The 20,000-nt window shown below is 47.4% G+C and overlaps 1 protein-coding gene across 1 annotated transcript; it reads left to right on the forward strand.

Annotated features, from left to right (window-relative positions):
* Positions 1–7,083: 7,083 nt before the first annotated feature.
* LRG1 (leucine rich alpha-2-glycoprotein 1) lies at positions 7,084–13,021 on the forward strand. The gene is made up of 2 exons (XM_033136556.1): positions 7,084–7,217; positions 11,946–13,021. Exon 2 carries the CDS (start codon positions 11,952–11,954, stop codon positions 12,948–12,950), a length of 999 nt encoding a protein of 332 aa, XP_032992447.1. The 5' UTR covers positions 7,084–7,217; positions 11,946–11,951; the 3' UTR covers positions 12,951–13,021.
* Positions 13,022–20,000: the final 6,979 nt, after the last annotated feature.

Raw genomic sequence — 20,000 nt, forward strand, 5'->3', positions numbered from 1 at the left:
TAAGAGCTGTTGGACAGTGGAATTTGCTGCCCAGGAGTGTGGTGGAGTCTCCTTCTTTGGAGGTCTTTAAGCGGAGGCTTGACAGCCATCTGTCAGGAATGCTTTGATGGTGTTTCCTGCTTGGCAGGGGGTTGGACTGGATGGCCCTTGGGGTCTCTTCTATGATTCTTGGGCTGGCGACTGCGTGGCACCAGTGCTTTGAATTTCTGAAGCAAAGCAGGCTGTGATACCAGCCAGCCAGAAACAACAAAACAACATTAAACCTAGGTTACGTGAAAGCATTCACAACTGTAGATTGCCATCACCTGTACAAAAACCATTTGTTGTTGTTGTTGTTCAGTCGTTCAGTCGTGTCCGACTCTTCGTGACCCCATGGACCAGAGCACGCCAGGCACGCCTATCCTTCACTGCCTCTCGCAGTTTGGCCAAACTCATGCCAGTAGCTTCGAGAACACTGTCCAACCATCTCATCCTCTGTCGTCCCCTTCTCCTTGTGCCCTCCATCTTTCCCAACATCAGGGTCATTTCCAGGGAGTCTTCTCTTCTCATGAGGTGGCCAAAGTACTGGAGCGTCAACTTCAGGATCTGTCCTTCTAGTGAGCACTCAGGGCCGATTTCCTTGAGAATGGATAGGTTTGATCTTCTTGCAGTCCATGGGACTCTCAAGAGTCTCCTCCAGCACCAGAATTCAAAAGCATCAATTCTTCGGCGATCAGCCTTCTTTATGGTCCAGCTCTCACTTCCGTACATTACTACTGGGGCAAAAAACCATTACTGTATCTATCTGTATAACCTGAGTTTACTATTGTTACTCTATGCAAGAAACCACTATTTCATGAGAGTCGTATATTTTGATACACGTTACCGGTATATGGTATGTATACTATTGCTACAATTGTCTATATTGTTTGTATTATTTGGATTTTATGTACAAAGATGTTGTATTACCATGTTGTGTTTGTATTGTTTAGAAGCATGCGCTTCTGATGAAGCCCAGGAGGGCGAAACAGGGCAACTATTCCGGAAAACCTTGTCCGTGAACTGCGCAAGCTCTTCTTGTGAATCGTGCAAGCTTTCGTTTGGACCGCACAAACACAGAGACACGTGTGGATAAGTTCATATCTGGGACTTCGTGATCAATATTGCTCATTGGGACTTTTATCTGTGGCGGTCACCTGTGGATTACGATATGTAATATGAATCATATCATTACTGGGCCTGAATCATAAGCATAAGTTTCTGATAAAATCCCATAAGGCTTTGTGTTTTCCCATAAGGCCATGCACTCTTTGCCAGTTTTTTAAGCAGGCAGAGCAAGCTCTCACCTAAAGCTGAGACCAGATGCTGCATTTCCATTTGTCAGGCATTCCTGTGATAAACTTAGCTCTCTGATCCCCAAGCTTCAGAAGGGAAATTGCCTGATCAATCTCATGAGTTGATAAACAACTTGGTGTTAGGGTTAGGGTGCTAAATCCTTGTTGTTGTTCAGTCGTTCAGTCGTGTCCGACTCTTCGTGACCCCATGGACCAGAGCACGCCAGGCACGCCTATCCTTCCCTGCCTCTTGCAGTTTGGCCAAACTCATGTTAGTAGCTTCGAGAACACTGTCCAACCATCTCATCCTCTGTCGTCCCCTTCTCCTTGTGCCCTCCATCTTTCCCAACATCAGGGTCATTTCCAGGGAGTCTTCTCTTCTCATGAGGTGGCCAAAGTACTGGAGCCTCAACTTCAGGATCTGTCCTTCTAGTGAGCACTCAGGGCTGATTTCTTTGAGAATGGATAGGTTTGATCTTCTTGCAGTCCATGGGACTCTCAAGAGTCTCCTCCAGCACCATAATTCAAAAGCATCCATTCTTCGGCGATCAGCCTTCTTTATGGTCCAGCTCTCACTTCCGTACATTACTACTGGGAAAACCATAGCTTTAACTATACGGACCTTTGTCGGCAAGGTGATGTCTTTGCTTTTTAAGATGCTGTCTAGGTGATGTCTTTGCTTTTTAAGATGCTTTCTAGCTAAATCCTACCTCCCTGCTATCTTTATGCCTTTTCCCTTCCCTTCCTGCAATGTTCTGTTCTGGCTATACATCCTATACTTTGATGTGCAGGAATGTGGTGGGTTCCTTGGGATGTTCAAGGAGATCTTTGTTACCTGATAGCAACCACTGTGGAGACTGATTGAGGTGTGTTGTTTGTATCTGATTGGATGTTTTGAATTCTGCGACGTGTCTATAAAATACCCTGGTGGGAGTTCAGGGGGGACTCTTTCCTCTCTGTGTCTCTCCCGGTCAGGGCTTGCTGGTCAAGTCTTGTCTCTCATTCTTGAACTCACTCAATGTGGCGTAAGTGAAATGCTACATTTATTCATTCTGCTATTATATTACTTTTGCTGAACTTTGCTGATCTCTACATGTAGACCATGTCTGTGAAGAACTTTTGATACAGAGATAAATATACTGTATGGATATTATTTTGATACAGCCGGTTACGTCTTTGTGGTGCGTTTGTGGTATTTTATTTATATATAATAAATTATTATATATAATAATTGAAAAATGTTATAAAAATTAGGTTCAACCCCAGAAGGGAGTCCATGAACCCGGGGGAGAGCCTTAGTAGGGCTCCCCTCCTCTCAAGAGCACTTATGAATAAAATAGAGACAATACAGAATCTCCCAAGGCAAGGCGATAGCCCTTTATTAGAACTGCTGCAGCAGGGTGTTTTGTAAGCAAAAGACCACGAACAAAGGCACGCAAGCTCCTATATAGACTTTTGAAATTCCCCCCCTCCAGCTCAAGACCACCCCTCCATACATTAGAATTACATCACAAATTGGGAGGGTCTGGTGGCAGTGATCTGAGCATCTTGGACCCTGCCCCCATGCCTCTTGCCCTCCACCAAAAACCCATCAAGTGAAACAAAAGATATTTACATTTCCCTATATCCCAGCCAAGTTAATCACACCTTTTTGTCTGACACTCAGATATCAGGATGCCAGAGATTATCACTCAGGCAGAGGGCTGCTAAGTCGCTGGAGGGGCAACCCCCCCCCCCTTTGTTCCTGAGACAAAGAAATACTTGGTCAGTTGGGGGTCAAAATGGAGTGAGGCCTGTCTGTGCTGTTTTTCAGACATGTGGCCTTATTTGTTTTGGTACATTAATAACAATTATTCTATATAAATAAAATACCTTAAAATTCTTACAACATTTGTAACTGGAAACAACAGGCATATGCTGACCGAGCGTGGTTAAGAGCATAAGAATAGCCTGCTGGATCAGGCCAATGGAGCCTCTGGTCCAGCATCCTGTTCTCACAGGGGGCGACCAGATGCCCGTGGGAAGACAGCAAGCAGGATTCGAACACAAGAGCAAAACTCTTCCCCTCCTGGGGCTTCCAGCAACTGGTCTTCACAAGCATCGCTGCCTCCAACTGGAGGCAGAGCATAGCAGTCATGGCTGTTAGCCTTCAACAACCCTCTCCTCCATGTCTGATCTCCTTCTAAAGCCATCCAAGCTGGTGGCGATCACAGCACCTTGTGGCAATGAGTTCCGTAGTATGCGTTCAGGTCGCCTTCAAATGGAGACCTGCTCTCCAAAAGAAGACACAAACTGAAACACAAGTCGTCCTTCGGAATTGGCACTGACCCCAAACTCGACAGCGCAGCTCTCTGGCCAAGGCTAGCCACGTCTGCAAAAAATGCATTTATTGAAACATGCATTTTAAAAATGCATACCTTAATAGAGATAACATGCAGAAATGCATCATACTGTACTAGGAAAAACCGATTTGCAGCAATGGCTGTTTTAGGCCAAATTGCATCCAACATGTGTGCAATGGAGAGAAATTCGCCAGAGGGTTTTCACGAGGGCTTTGAATAAATATTTGCAAACCGGTGAGGAAATGTGATGGAATGAACTTTGGGCTGGGCAAATGGATAACTGAGGGAAGAAGGCAAAGCAGACTGAATCCTGAATCCCTAATCACGGATGAGGAGTGCTGCTTTCGCACTCAAGTCCTGTGGGGATGGGGGGGTCCTATTGGGGCATAAAATCATAGAGTTGGACGGGACCCTCTAGGGTCATCTAGTCCAACCCCCTGCAATGCAGGAATCTCAGCTAAAGCACCCATGGCAGATGGCTATCGAACCTCTGCTTAAAAACCTCCAAGGAAGGAGAATTGGCGGCATCCTAAGGGAGACCGTACCATGACCGAACAGCTCTAACTGTCAGAAAGTTCTTCCTGGTGCTGAGTCAGAATCTCCTTCCTTGCAGTTTGAAGCCGTGGGTTCGAGTCCTACCTTCCAGAGCAGGTTGAAAACGAGCGTGCTCCCTCCTCTGTGTGACAGCCCTGCAGATATTTGAAATTGACTGTCTCCTTTTAGTTTGCAGGCTAAACATACCCAGCTCCTTCAACCGTTCCTCATCAGGCTTGGTTCCCAGACCCAGCTTGTCAACATCCTTCTTAAATTGTGGTGCCCAAAATTGGATGCAGGACTCCGACCAAGGCAGAATAGAGTGTCACTATGAGACTATGACGTGGGTGGCGCTGTGGGTTAAACCACAGAGCCTAGGGCTTGCCGATCACAAGGTCGGCGGTTCGAATCCCCACAATGACGGGGTGAGCTCCCATTGCTCGGTCCCTGCTCCTGCCAACCTAGCAGTTCGAAAGCACGTCAAAGTGCAAGTAGATAAATAGGTACCGCTCCAGCGGGAAGGTGAACGGCATTTCCGTGTGCTGCTCTGGTTCGCCAGAAGTGGCTTAGTCCTGCTGGCCACATGACCCGGAAGCTGGACGCCGGCTCCCTCGGCCAGTAAAGCGAGATGAGCGCCGCAACCCCAGAGTCGTCCACGACTGGACCTAACGGTCAGGGATCCCTTTAACTTTATGACTTCCCTTGATCTGGACACTAGACTTCTGTTGATGTATCTTGGTGTGAGACCAGGTCGCTGGACTGGAGGGGGCTGCTTCAGTGCTCACCTGTTCACACATATGTCCGCCCTTTCCTACTCACGTGTGGTTCTTGGGCCTCAGATTCTGGTAAGGGGCAGAGTCGACTCCCCCTTGCCTGAATCCTGGCCCTCTTCCCTTGTGTTGCAGCAGATGCCGGTGTCGAGTGGGTTAACAAGCTGTGTGGAGACAAAACACAAAAGGGCCCATTCAGTCTACGCAGCTGCCCAAACTTGGCCCAGCCACTGCATCCATCAGAGGCAAGCAGATTCTGATCTCAGCCAGAATAAACTCGCCGGAGGGACGAAGGCACAGCTCTGAGCTGGCAGCGGCAGAAGGGAGTGGGTGGGCTTTCGTCGCACCACCGAGCAGCTTGAAGCGAAGGGATGGAGGGATGTGCGGACACGCGATCGTGGGATTTCGGAGCTGGGAGGTCCCTTAGCCCAAATCTCTGCTGAATGCAGGAACCTCGCAGCCATAGCTGTCAAGTTTCGGATTTGAAAATAAGGGATCAGCACCCTCACCTGTCCCAGGGACAGTCTACGGTTCTCAGGGACAGTACATGCCGTGGTAAACCCCCCCCCCCAGGCTACAAATTAATTTACACCAGGAAAGAGCTCCCAGGAAAGAGAAATCAGGGCAGAGAAAAGAAAGCACTTATTCACGCAGCACACGGTTAACCTCTGGAACTCCCTGCCACAGGGAGCAGCGATGGCCACCAACTTGGATGGGTTTAAAAAGGATTAGGCAAATCCATGCAGGAGGAGAGGACCGCTGATGGCTTCTGGCCAGGTTGGCTCTGCTCTGCATCCAGTTAGGGGCAGCAATGCTTAATCTGAGCACCTGTTGCCAAGAAACATTCGTCTCTTTTATCTTCTTCTTCTTTATATATCTGTCTGTCTGTTTGTTATTAGGTATTTATATTCCACCTTTTTCTCCAAGAAGCTCCCTGGTCCTAGTCCTCATTTAATCCCCACAACAGTCCTGTGAGGTAGGCAGGGAGGCAGGGCTGAGAAAGGCAGGGACCCAAGGAGACCCCGGACTCCAACTCTCCTTCCCGGAAATAAGGGAAATTTAAGGGATATCAACAATAAGGGGTAGCAGCGGGAAACAGCTTGGAATAAGGGAGTTTCCCGCAAAAAAGGGAGACTTGACAGCTATGCTCGCAGCAGGGCGAACTAAGCGACCCTCATGGTCTCTTCCAACTCTGCAATTTTTTTGGTTCTGTGATTAAGGGTTTGGGTTTCTTTTAAGAGGGGTGGCTCAGTTGGTAGAGTAAGAGTCTCTTCATCTCGGGGCTGTGGGTTTGAGCCTCACTTTGGGTGCAAGATTCCTGCATTGCTAGGGGGTCAAATTACAAGATAGCCCGGGGTCCCACACGTCTCTAGAAATCTGAGATTCCGTATCGTGAATGTGTGGAGTTGTTAGCTGCCACACGGTGCGGCGGGAACATTAATGCGTAAGGGGGTTAGGCATGCAGAGAAAAGGGACAAGAAAGGGTTAAGTCAGGTGTGCCCGTTAATTTGGGGTGTGTTTGTCCTGCATCTGCAACTGCTTAAGCATGTGCAAGTGACTCAGCACAATCTAAAGCAGGGGTCAGCAAACATTTTCAGCAGGGGGCCAGTCCGCTGTCCCTAGGACCTTGTGGGGGGCCCGGACTATATTTGGGGGGGGGGAATAATGAACTAATTCCTATGCCCCACAAATAACCCAGAGATGCATTTTAAATAAAAGCACACATTCTACTCATGTAAAAACACACTGATTCCTGGACCATCCACAGGCCGAATTGAGAAGGCGATTGAGCCAGATCCAGCCCCCGGGCCTTAGTTTGCCTACCCATGCCTTACATAGCCCCTTTTTTAAAAAAAAATATGTAATGGGGTCCAGTATATTCTAAATATTATTTTATGTTGTATGAGAGTTTGGGCCTCTTTCCTACGGCGTCCTCTTTTCTTCGTAGCCACTGGTTTCAGGTCATTGCGAAGCCGGTTTCTGTGTCCCGTTTTGGGTCTCGTTTTAGCCCTGTCCCTTTCAGATTTCAACATAGTGTTTCCCAACCAGATGATGCAACCAAAAGCACACAGCCGGTGGGAGGCATTTCTGACAAGGCTCTTTGTTCCCTCCCTTGCCCTTCAACTTCCCCGGGGTGGAGAACTTTTTGGGGACCGGAGACCTCCTTGCGCCAATCCCTTGCTTCCACGATAAGGCAAAAGTAGAACAGATCCACTGTGGAAGGGATAGTTCGCTGGGCGAAAGCAACCGAGCTGCAGGTAAGCGTCGTCCCTCAACCTTTCCTTTCCTTTCCCTGTCCTTCATCCTGCAGCAATGTCCCCAGGTTCATCTCAGCTTCTGAGAATCTGAATTGTGGAGACAAAATAAAGAAATTCCTTCCAGTAGCACCTTAGAGACCAACTAAGTTTGTTCTTGGTATGAGCTTTCGTGTGCATGCACACTTCTTCAGATACATGCACACGAAAGCTCATACTAATAACAAACTTAGTTGGTTTCTAAGGTGCTACTGGAAGGAATTTTTAAATTTTGTTTCAACTACGGCAGACTAACACGGCTACCAATTGCAACCTGAATTGTGGAGGCTTCAGAACGGGGAGATCTGTGTCAAAGCGAAGCCTCGAATGTGGGAAGAGGGAGGAACGACAACTATGTGCAATCGATTTGAAGGGTCTGGACATATTCTGCCTTTCTGTGGCTTCAAAATGCAGTACTTCTTGTTTCCCCAAGTTTCTGGTTTTTAAGGTTCTCCGGGGTGCGGGTGTACAAGTGTCTTTCCCAACCTGGAGCCCACCAGATGTTTTTGACTGCAGCGGGGCATGTTGTATTCGTAGTAGGGCTGACCCCTCTGGACCACAGTTTCCCAAACTTGGCTCCCTAGCTATTTTTTAGACTACAATTCCCATCATCCCTAGCTAGCAGGTCAGGGATGATGGGCATTGTTGTTGTTGTTGAGTCGTTTAGTCGTGTCCGACTCTTTGTGACCCCATGGACAAGAGCACGCCAGGCACTCCTGTCTTCCACTGCCTCTCGCAGTTTGGTCAGACTCATGTTAGTAGCTTCGAGAACACTGTCCAACCATCTCGTCCTCTGTCGTCCCCTTCTCCTTGCGCCCTCCATCTTTCCCAACATCAGGGTCTTTTCCAGGGAGTCTTCTCTTCTCATGAGGTGGCCAAAGTACTGGAGCCTCAACTTCAGGATCTGTCCTTCCAGTGAGCACTCAGGGCCGATTTCTTTAAGAATGGATAGGTTTGATCTTCTTGCAGTCCATGGGACTCTCAAGAGTCTCCTCCAGCACCAGAATTCAAAAGCATCCATTCTTCGGCGATCAGCCTTCTTGATGGTCCAGCTCTCACTTCCATACATTACTACTGGGGAAACCATAGCTTTAACTATACGGACCTTTGTCGGCAAGGTGATGTCTCTGGTTTTTAAGATGCTGGGCATTGTAGTCCAACCTAATTGGACTGGAGACCTAAGTTTGGGAACCACTGCTCAGACTGTCCGTATGAGGTTCCTTCAGCCAGCCCCACTCAATGGGGGCACATCATGCCTCTCAGATCGAGCGCAATAGCAGACATCCTTTTAATACTGAGTCCTAATCCTGAATACTGACATCTTCTACCAAGTCAGACCATTGGGACTCTCTATCTCAGTATTGTCTACCCTGACTGACTCTCCAGGATTTCAGGCATCGTTTTCCCCCAGCCCTGCCTGGGATTGAACCTGCGACCTTCTTCCTGAATTGCTGGGGGTTGGGCTAGATGACCGCTGGGGGACCCCTCACAACTCTGTGGTTCTAAGGAGCCTAGGATTTGAGCCAATCGATAAAAAATGGCAGGCAAGGTTTGCAAAGGTATTTGGTGCTCCATACAAGCTCCTGCCATCCCCGCCCACTCGCCTATTATCCACAAAGACAGAATAAATTAACAGAAAACTAGATATATAGCTTAAAAAGCCAATTCAATTCTGGGCTGCATCAATAGGAGTATAGCATCTAGATCAAGGGAAGTAATAGTACCACTGTATTCCACTCTGGTCAGACCCCACCTGGAATACTGTGTCCGGTTCTGGGCACCACAGTTCAAGAAGGATACGGACAAGCTGGAATGTGTCCAGAGGAGGGCAACCAAAATGGTCCAAGGCCTGGAAACGATGCCTTAGGTCACAGGCATAGGCAACCTTCGGCTCTCCAGATGTTTTGGCCTACAACTCCCATGATCCCTAGCTAACAGGACCAGTGGTCAGGGATGATGGGAATTGTAGTCCAAAACATCTGGAGAGCCGAAGGTTGCCTATGCCTGCCTTATGAGGAACGGCTTAGGGAGCTGGGTATGTTTAGCCTGGAGAAGAGAAGGTTAAGGGGTGATAGGATAGCCATGTTCAAATATATAAAAGGATGTCATATAGAGGAGGGAGAAAGGTTGTTTTGTGCTGCTCCAGAGAAGCGGACACGGAGCAATAGTTTCAAACTACAAGAAAGAAGATTCCACCTAAACATTAGGAAGAACTTCCTGACAGTGAGAGCTTTTCGGCAGTGGAATTTGCTGCCAAGGAGTGTGGTGGAGTCTCCTTCTTTGGAGGTCTTTAAGCGGAGGCTTGACAGCCGTCTGTCAGGAATGCTTTGATGGTGTTTCCTGCTTGGCAGGGGGTTGGACTGGATGGCCCTTGGGGTCTCTTCCAACTCTAGGATTCTATGATTCTATGATATATGATGCAAAAGCACTCAGCTGGCACAAGTCCTCCGAGCTAGAGATTTTGCAATCGCCTGGCCACAGAACAATGCAGAATTGCACAAGGGGGGGGGGAGCAGCAGCGGAGGAGGAAGAGCCTTTTTTTAAAGAAAGAACAAGAGGGAAGAAGTTCATTTGCCTGCCAGCCAGCCATTCCCTTCTCTAGAGAACTCCATTCCACCCTCACACACATTCTGTCCCTGCACCCGACGTTCAGTCACTACTACGATCGCCGTGACCTGTGGCCAATGCAAATATCATGGGATATATCCTGGGAACTGTAGCTTACCCCCTCTAAGAACTACAATTCCCAGCACCCTTAACAAATGACACTCCCACAGTCCTTTGTGGGGGGGAGGAGTCATGTGCTTTAAATGTATGATGTGGATGTTGGTGTCTGTCTTGCTAAGTTGCTCATCCTAGAATTGCAGAGAAGGGAGGGACCGCCAGGGTCCAACCCCCAGCAATGCAGGAATTTGCCCAACACGGGGCTCGAACCCACGACCCTGAGATTTAAGAGTCTCATCCCAGCTTCACCCACTTTACCAAGAGCTAAAAGGTAAAGGGACCCCTGACCGTTAGGTCCAGTCGTCTCCGACTCTGGGGTTGCGGCGCTCATCTCGCTTTACTGGCCGAGGGAGCCGGCGTACAGCTTCCGGGTCATGTGGCCAGCATGACAAAGCAGCTTCTGGAGAACCAGAGCAGCGCACGGAAACGCCGTTTACCTTCCCGCTGGAGCGGTACCTATTTATCTACTTGCACTTTGACGTGCTTTTGAACTGCTAGGTGGGCAGGAGCTGGGACCGAGCAACGGGAGCTCACCCCGTCACTGCGGGGATTCGAACCGCCGACCTTCTGATCAGCAAGCCATAGGCTCTGCCCAAATGATAAGTTTCGCTTTCTCAAGCTGTGCAGGAGACTACGCAGGTATTTACAGGGGTGCAAATGAATGAATGGTATCTTTATTGCTGAAAGCTAAAAGCCGTCACAACTGTTCACAATGCATATAATACAATGTGTATCTGAAGAAGTGTGCATGCACACGAAAGCTCATACCAGGAACAAACTCAGTTGGTCTCTAAGGTGCTACTAGAAAGAATTTTCGATTTTGTTTTCATATAATACAAATAATTGATTTAAAACTGAACAACAACAGCAGCAAAGCAAAGATACAAAAATGCAAAAATCACAACTGCACAAGTTAAGAGCTCCACATCTCACACTCCCCCTTATGATACAGTGATACTTTGGTTGGTGCTGACCTTTAAAGCCCTAAACGGCCTCGGTCCTGTATACCTGAAGGAGCATCTCCACCCCCATCATTCAGCCCGGACACTGAGATCCTGCTCCGAGGGCCTTCTGGCGGTTCCCTCACTGCGAGAAGCAAAACTACAGGGAACCAGGCAGAGGGCCTTCTCGGTGGTGGCGCCCGCCCTGTGGAACGCCCTCCCATCAGAAGTCAAGGGAATAAACAACTACCTGACATTCAGAAAAAACCTGAAGGCAGCCCTGTCTAGGGAAGTTTTTAAACTGTGATATTTTAAATGTATTTTAATGTTTGATGGAAGCCGCCCAGAGTGGCTGGGGAGACCCAGCCAGATGGGCGGGGTACAAATAATAAATTATTATTATTATTATTATTATTATTATTATTATTATTATTATTATTATTAATGCCTTGGGAATCAAACAAGTTGGAACCCAAACACTGCAAACCCGGAAGTGAGTGTGCGAACTTTTTTCAAAAGCCGAATGTGCTCCATTTTGAGTGCCACACTTCCGTTTTGAGTGTTACACTGAGATCTCTCTGTTTTTGCTATTTATTTTGCATTTTTTTAGTTTTTGTGACTGTGTGGAACCCAGTTCAGCTACTGATTGATTGATTGATTGATTGATTGATTGACTAATTGACTGATTGACTGATTGACTGCAGTACATTGTTTATTGCTTTAATTTTATGGATCAGCGGTCTGGTTAGATAGTAAAATCCATGTTCAGTTGCTGTTTTGGGGGTTGTTTTTAAAACTCTGGAACAAATTAATCCTTTTTGCATTACTTTCTATGGGAAAGCGCACCTTAGTTTTGGAACACTTTGGTTTTGGAACGGACATCCAGAACGGATTAAGTTTGGGAACCAAGGTACCACTGTATTGTCTTGATGCGTAGCTCTCAACTTACTTGCAGCCAAGGCAAATTCTCAGGGATGCAAATAAACTCTCTCTCTCTCTCTCTCTCTCTCTCTCTCCATCCATACAGAGTCGCATGATGGCTTCCTCAGTCCTGATCTTCATTGTTTGCATGGTGTTATCGCTTCACTGCTGCTGCCTCCAGGCTCTCCAGTGCCCCCCTGTGGACACCCCAAGCAACATCACCGAGTTCTCCTGCTCCTCCCCATCCCTTAGCCATTTCCCAGCTGGCTTCCCTGAGCAGACGACCCTGATCTCCGTCGAGTTCACGAACATCTCCACCATCGGTGAGGATGCGCTGCTGGGGTTGCCCAAGCTTCAGGAACTTCACCTTTCCAACAACAGGCTGAAGGACCTTCCCAGCGGCCTCTTCCGTGACCTCCCGCAGCTCCACACCTTGGACCTCACAAGCAATCTCCTGGAAGATCTGCCTCCATCAATATTTGAGAATTCCACCTCGTTGACTCATCTGTTTCTCAAGATGAACCAGTTGGCCAACTTGCGGCCACAGTGGTTCAAGCCCTTAAGGCGGCTTGAGACCCTGGATCTCTCCAACAACCAGCTGAAGGACGTCCCCCCCTCCTGCTTCAGCACGCTGGAGAATTTGACGGCTCTGGACCTCTCCTTCAACTTCCTCCGCCAGCTCTCTCCGCAAATCCTGGAGGGGATGCCTCTTCTGGAGAGGTTGGAACTAGGAGCCAACCAACTCCGCTCCATCGCAGACAAGACCTTCCAGGAAGTCCCACGCCTGGGGTTCCTCTTTCTCCAAAACAACAGCTTAACCCGTCTCCCGCCAGGAATCTTCGAGCCTTTGAGGAACCTGGATACCCTGTTCATCTCCGACAACCAGATCGCTTCCTGGGACCCTCGGTTCTCGGGCCAGCTCACACAGCTCAGCCTCGACCTCGCCAGAAACCCGTGGGCGTGTGATTGCCGCATGCGCACCTTCGTGAACTGGGTGACGCGTCATTCTGCCGTCCTGTACTCCAGGGAAGAAGTGGTTTGTGCCTCCCCCAAAAGCCTCAAAGGCCGGGTGGTGATGTCTCTCGGCGATGCTGAATATGGCACCTGCTGAACCCAAGAGCCAGTGTGGTGTAGTGCAGTGGTTAAGATCAGTAGACTCGTAATCTGGGGAACCGGGTTCGCGTCTCCTCTCCTCCACATGCAGCTGCTGGGTGACCTTGGGCTAGTCACACTTCTTTGAAGTCTCTCAGCCCCACTCACCTCACAGAGTGTTTGTTGGTGGGGAGGAAGGCAAGAGGAGATTGTTAGCCGCTTTGAGACTCCTTCGGGTAGTGATAAAGCGGGATATCAAATCCAAACTCTTCTTCTCTTCTTCTCCATAGCCAGGGTTTGCAGGAGCCCACCTCTGCCCCTAGGGAGGATGGTGGGATGAAGTTTCAAAACCATGCATTGGACTATTTGTCCCAGGATTCAGCTATCTCCTCAGGCAGAGAGAAGGGTCTATTCCCCCATCATCTGCTGTGCTGCCTGGTCTTTCTAAACTGAGAGATGCCAGAAATTGAACTCGAGACCTTGCGCAGGCAACGCTGGAGTTCTGCCTCAGAGCTTTGCTACGGTTCCTCTCCCCAAATTGCTGCCATCCCCTCATCCGCACTCTGCATTTAAAGCAGTACAGTTAAACCTCGGCTCCCAAATGCCTCCGTTTGGGAACATTTCGGCTCCCCGACACCGAAAACCTGGAAGTGAATGCTCCGGTTTCCGAATGTTTTTCGGAAGCCGAATATCCGACGTGGCTTCCGCTTGAGTTCAGGAAGCTCCTGCAACCAGTCGGAAACTGTGCCTCGGTTGTCGAACATTTTGGAAGCTGAACGGGCTTCTGGAACGGATTACGTTCGACAACTGAGCTTTAACTGTACCGTACAGCCTTGGCTTCCTCCAAAGGCTCTTGGGAACTGTAGTTTGTTACAGGTGCATAAGAGATGCTAGGAGGCGCCTACTTGCCTCCTGTAGCTGCAGGGCCTCGAGTGGTTTAACTACCAATCCCCCTTCTAAGGGAACTCTGTGAATCATTGAGCTCTCTGAGGGAAATTGGGGGCCAGGGGGTCCTCTGGACAACTCTCTGCACCTTTAGCAAACTACAGTATCCTTTGGGGGAAGATAGGGGCATTTAAAGTGGTATGATACAGTGGTAACTTGGTTCTCAAACTTAATCCGTTCCGGAAACTTTGAAACTTAAGTCCGTTCCAAAACCGAAGCTTTCCAAAACCAAGAAGAGGAAGAAGAAGAGTTTGGATTTGATATCCCGTTTTATCACTACCCTAAGTGTTTGAAAATAAGAGAACATTCACACAATTAGCCATTGCATGGCCTTCCCAAATACATGCGGCCAGCTTTCCGACATCCTGTTGGCACACAGGAGCTGAGTTTGCAATTGGAGGGAGCAGGAGGAATGCTATATTTGTTTGCCTCTACAGTTAGTGTGGTCTCCCCTCCCTCGTCCTTCCTTTCTTTCCCCTCTCCTTGGCCCCCTCCCCATTAAAAAAGGAAGAAAGAAATGCTGTTAATTGGGAAGAAAATGCACCATCTTATCCATGAATATCTCTCGCCCGGAAATTTATTGTGAAGCTGCGCTCCCGTGGAAGTTTTAAATTAAACCCAATTGCTTAAGGATGCCGGGCAATTTGCTGTGATTTAGCTGTGCAATAAAACGACAAAGCGTATTCGCCAACCCAAAGGAGGCTGGGTGTTTTGTCCTGTGTCGGTCTGTCTTTCACACGTGCCCCCTCCTTTCCTTAAATAAGAATAAACAGAGCTGTTTGTGCACACAGGAAAGAATATAATTCAGAATCAGTCCTGGGCGAGGAATCCTCTTCAGCCCGAGGGCCGCATTCGCTTGCGATGAACCTTCTGGGGGCCGGATGCAAGTGTCGGGGTGGGGCCAAGGGCAAAATTGGGTGGAATTCTTATGCTTATATGCACATCTGTGGCTTGAAACACTGCAAGGTCGTTTCAAGCTGCCTTTTTATGTGGAGAGTGTGGGGTGTAAGTAGCAGTCAAGTACAACATTCCTTGTTTTCCTAGAGTGGACATGCAGGGGAATGTTTGGTCCAGGCAGCCGAGAACTTCCTGTTTCCTCCTGGCTGGGACATACTTCCTTTTGCATGTGACTAGAGGTGGGCGTGACCTTACCTGTCCAGGTAACAAAAAGGACAAGGCACGCAGCCCCCCCATTGACTTCCTCCGTTGTTGGAGCACCAGCTTTTAGCTAGAAATGCTATGTTGGCTCTCAGCCAACAAAGGACACTGGGACTGTCTCCATATGGGATAGATCAGGGGGTCAGCAAACAGCAGGGGGCCAGTCCACTGTCCCTCAGACCTTGTAGGGGGGCTGGACTATATTTTTTGGGGGGAGGAATGAACAAATTCCTATGCCCCACAAATAACCCAGAGATGCATTTTAAATAAAAGGACACATTCTACTCATGTAAAAACACCAGGCAGGCCCCACAAATAACCCAGAGGTGCATTTTAAATAAAAGGACACATTCTACTCATGTAAAAACACCAGGCAGGCCCCACAAATAACCCAGAGGTGCATTTTAAATAAAAGGACACATTACAAACCGCAACCTCGATTTATTCAAAGCAATAAGAAGTGACGTACAATGTACAAAACATTGTACAAGTATTAGAAAATTTACAAGCTCTACTTCCCCCCCTGTATTGTAATACATAATTATAATTATTGTGTAAAGGGACCCTTGACTGTTAAGTCCACTCGCGGACGACTCTGGGGTTGCCGCGCTCATCTCGCTTTACTGGCCGAGGGAGCCGGCGTACAGCTTCTGGGTCATGTGGCCAGCATGACTGAGCCGCTTCTGGCGAACCAGAGCAGTGCACGGAAACTTCGTTTACCTTCCCACCGGAGTGATGCCTATTTATCTACTAGAACTTTTGACGTGCTTTTGAACTGCTAGGTGGGCATGAGCAGGGACTGAGCAACGGGAGCTCACCCCATCACGGGGATTCGAACCGCCGACCTTCATTTTTTTTTTATTAAAGATTTTCTTGATTTACAAAAGTGTGTGCAATGTCTCGTATTTTTTCCATGTAACATTTTTACAAATCAGTTTTGGTTGTTGAGACATTAGGGAGAGAAGGGAGAAAGGAGGTGGGTGGGATGAGGGAATGGGTGAGGTGAGGTGAGGTGACGATGCTTCTATTTTCCTTAATATATGTAGGTTTTGGTGTCAGCGTTGATTGTGTAGGTTCTCTGTTGTTCGAACCGCCGACCTTCTGATCAGCAAGCCCTAGGCTCTGTGGTTTAATCCACAGCGCCACCTGCGTCCAATTATTATGTACTATTACACAATACCAGTTACAGGTAGGTAGGTAGCCATGTTGGTCTGCCATAGTCAAAACAAAATAGAAAATTCTTTCCAGTAGCACCTTAGAGACGAACTTAGTTTGTTCTTGGTATGAGCTTTCGTGTGCATGCACACTTCTTCAGATATCTGGTACTGGTATCTGAAGAAGTGTGCATGCACACGAAAGCTCATACCAAGAACAAACTTAGTTGGTCTCTAAGGTGCTACTGGAAGGATTTTTTGATTTTTGATTTTATATTTTATATTTTGTTATTACACAATACATTATGCTGTTACATATACAAAAACCAATTTATTGATTTCGGGGTGAACATTTTTTCGAAAGATTTGGAAACGACAGTTCATTCCTTTCTTTTTAGGCAAAAGTTCTTCTAAGCTACGGGAACGTGTGGTTGTGGGGGAAAAAGTTATAGCCCTAATGTACAGACCTCAGTATTTCTCAAGAAGCTGCAAGGTGCCATTGGACTGTGGCTGTTTTTACTTATTTAATTATTTATTCATTTCTATACCGCTTTATATTTTTAAGAAAAATCTCAAAGCGGTTTACAGCACATCAATAAAAACAATTCAGAATCAAACATTTCTGAAGAAAGGCAAGTATAAAGACAAAGCAATATAATTAACAGAAAACTAAAATATTATCTTAAAGATTTCAAAATAAAACATTACCAAGGAAGTCAACTACAAAATGCATACTTAACACAAAGTTAACCCAAAAAAATCTTAAACATTTCCGAAAAAAAACCCTCACAAAAACCATTGCTAATTGAAGTCAAATACAAAACGCACATTTAAAACAGCATAATTAACAAGAGGACCAATTATTATTATTATTATTATTATTATTATTATTATTATTATTATTAATGGGGCTTACTTCTGAGTAAACCCGCATTAGCGATAATTTTGAGGGAAACCCCCCCAAGAACCAGCCTTGCCTTTCATTCTATCATATATTAATATTAAAGATATTGGGCCGTAGCCCAATAAATCCTACTCAGAGCAGTTAATGAAATTAATGGATCTTAGTTAATTGTGTCCTTTATGGATCTGCCCCCAGGAGGACTAACATTGCGTACGAGCCGTGCAGACAAATTATTTTCTATTATAAAGTTGCAATAGTGTACATTGTTGGAAAATTGAGATTAATTTTGAAATACAGTAATGTAGGGAAATTGATTTAGTGCAGTTTAATGATTTTGAGCAATGTTTGCATCAGTGTCTTCTGTATAGTAAAACAAAATGGAAGCTATTTTGAGCATTATGAAAGGGAAAACAGGTCCAGTTCGTTGTTGTTGTTGTTTTTAAAAAAGTATTATTTTGTTGATTTACACAGCAGCATCCTACACGGGTCTGTTTGGAAACCGAGCCCCATAAATTCAGTGGTGATTGCTCCCAGATAAGTGGGCACAAAGGTTAAGGAATTGGGGGCGTACCCAGCTAAGTCCTACTCAGAGTAAACCCATTGGAATTGATAGATCAAAGTGAGCCAGGCCCATTCATTTCAACAGGCCAATTCTGAGTAGGGCTTCAGTGCATTACAACGGAAGGGAAATATCAAAAACAATACGGAAAATAATATAATTGTGTGTGTAACATTCACAAGACCAAAACACACACCTGCATTTCTGTTCCTAAGGTCTGGCGATGCTGCTCATTTTGGCAGCATCCCTTTCCGACAGAATTCCCGGCCTTTGGCCTGAAGGTATGCCGTGCCAGAGCTCTGTTTCTTACAAAACAATTCCATTTTGTCCAAAAAGGGAGTCTGTACCCTCCTGCAGGTGGTGACAGCAGTCACGAAATTAAAAGACGCCTGCTTCTTGGGAAGAAAGCAATGACAAACCTAGACAGCATCTAAAAAAGCAGAGACACCACTTTGCCGACAAAGGTCCGTATAGTTAAAGCTATGGTTTCCCCAGTAGTAATGTACGGAAGTGAGAGCTGGACCATCAAGAAGACTGATCGCCGAAGAATTGATGCTTTTGAATTATGGTGCTGGAGGAGACTCTTGAGAGTCCCATGGACTGCAAGAAGATCAAACCTATCCATTCTGAAGGAAACCAGCCCTGAGTGCTCACTGGAAGGACAGATCCTGAAGTTGAGGCTCCAGTACTTTGGCCACCTCATGAGAAGAGAAGACTCCCTGGGAAAGACCCTGATGTTGGGAAAGATGGAGGGCACAAGGAGAAGGGGACGACAGAGAAGGTGGGACAGTGTTCTCGAAGCTACTAACATGAGTCTGACCAAACTGCGGGAGGCAGTGGAAGACAGGAGTGCCTGGCATGCTCTGGTCCATGGGGTCACGGACACGACTAAACCACTAAACAACAACAGCAACACCCTCGTTGCAGAGAGAGCACCAGCAGAACAGAGGCAGAGAGGTTGCCATGGTAACTCGGGCCAGCAACACAAATGGAAACTGGTGGTTCAAAGCAGCTTCCTGCGGTTGCCATAGTCACAACTCCCAGGCTGCATCCATTTGGACCAGAAGAGCAGGGAACTCTTCCAGGTTTCAAATCAGTATTTGCTGGTGTGGGTGGGTGGGTGGGTGTGGAGTTCCTCCTGCGAAGTACCCACAGAGTCATGAGGTCTTGCACCCATCATGACCTGTAGTTCATCAGCGTATCCCCCCTCCTCCCCCTGAGAGCCAGTGTGGTGTAGTGGTTAAGAGCGGTGGACTCGTAATCTGGTGAACCGGGTTCGCGTCTCCGCTCCTCCACATGCAGCTGCTGGGTGACCTTGGCCTAGTCACTCTTCTCTGAAGTCTCTCAGCCCCACTCACCTCACAGAGTGTTTGTTGTGGGAGAGGAAGGGAAAGGGGAATGTTAGCCGATTTGAGACTCCTTCGGGTAGTGATAAAGCGGGATATCAAATCCAAAACTCTTCTGTTTGTTTCTCTCTACCCCTGGGGGGTAGGCCAGACTGAGGGGGATCAACTGGGTCAAAGTCACTCAGCGACACAGCATCATGGCTGAATAAGGAATGAGTAGCAGACCTAATAATAATAATAATAATAATAATAATAATAATAATAATTTATTATTTATATCCCGCTCATCTGGCTGGGTTTCCCCAGCCACTTTGGGCAGCTCCCAACAGAATATTAAAAACAACATCAAACATTAAAAGCTTCCCTGAACAGGGCTGCCTTCAGGTGTCTTCTAAAAGTCAGATAGTTGTTTATTTCCTTGACATCTGATGAGAGCGGGCGCCACCACCGAGTAGGCCCTCCACCTGGCTCCTCATAACCTCACTTCTCGCAGGGAGGGAACCGCCAGAAGACCCTCGTAGCTGGACCTCAGTGTCCGGCTCTCCAATTTCAGTGGCACCCTATACGATGCTAAAATCCAGCGCATGCGGGTCCACCGTCCCACCTCTCACACTCCATTCTATGGCATTTTTTCGTGGTGCCCCCTGTAGCACAGTGCCCAGTGCGGCCAAACTGGTCGCCCTACCCCAAAACCACCTCGGAAGGAATCAAGCCCAGATCTCCCGTCCTAAAACATTATATTAAGCATGGTTCTTGCAGAGACATACACCCAGCTTGACAAATATCCATGATTTGAGCATGTGAAGGAACCATCACTGCTATGTTGTTGTTGTTGTTCAGTCGTTCAGTCGTGTCCGACTCTTTGTGACCCCATGGACCAGAGCACGCCAGGCACGCCTATCCTTCACTGCCTCTCGCAGTTTGGCCAAACTCATGCTAGTAGCTTCAAGAACACTGTCCAACCATCTCATCCTCTGTCGTCCCCTTCTCCTTGTGACCTCCA

The sequence above is a fragment of the Lacerta agilis genome, chromosome 18 (assembly GCF_009819535.1).
Source record: "Lacerta agilis isolate rLacAgi1 chromosome 18, rLacAgi1.pri, whole genome shotgun sequence".
Lineage (NCBI taxonomy): Eukaryota > Metazoa > Chordata > Lepidosauria > Squamata > Lacertidae > Lacerta > Lacerta agilis.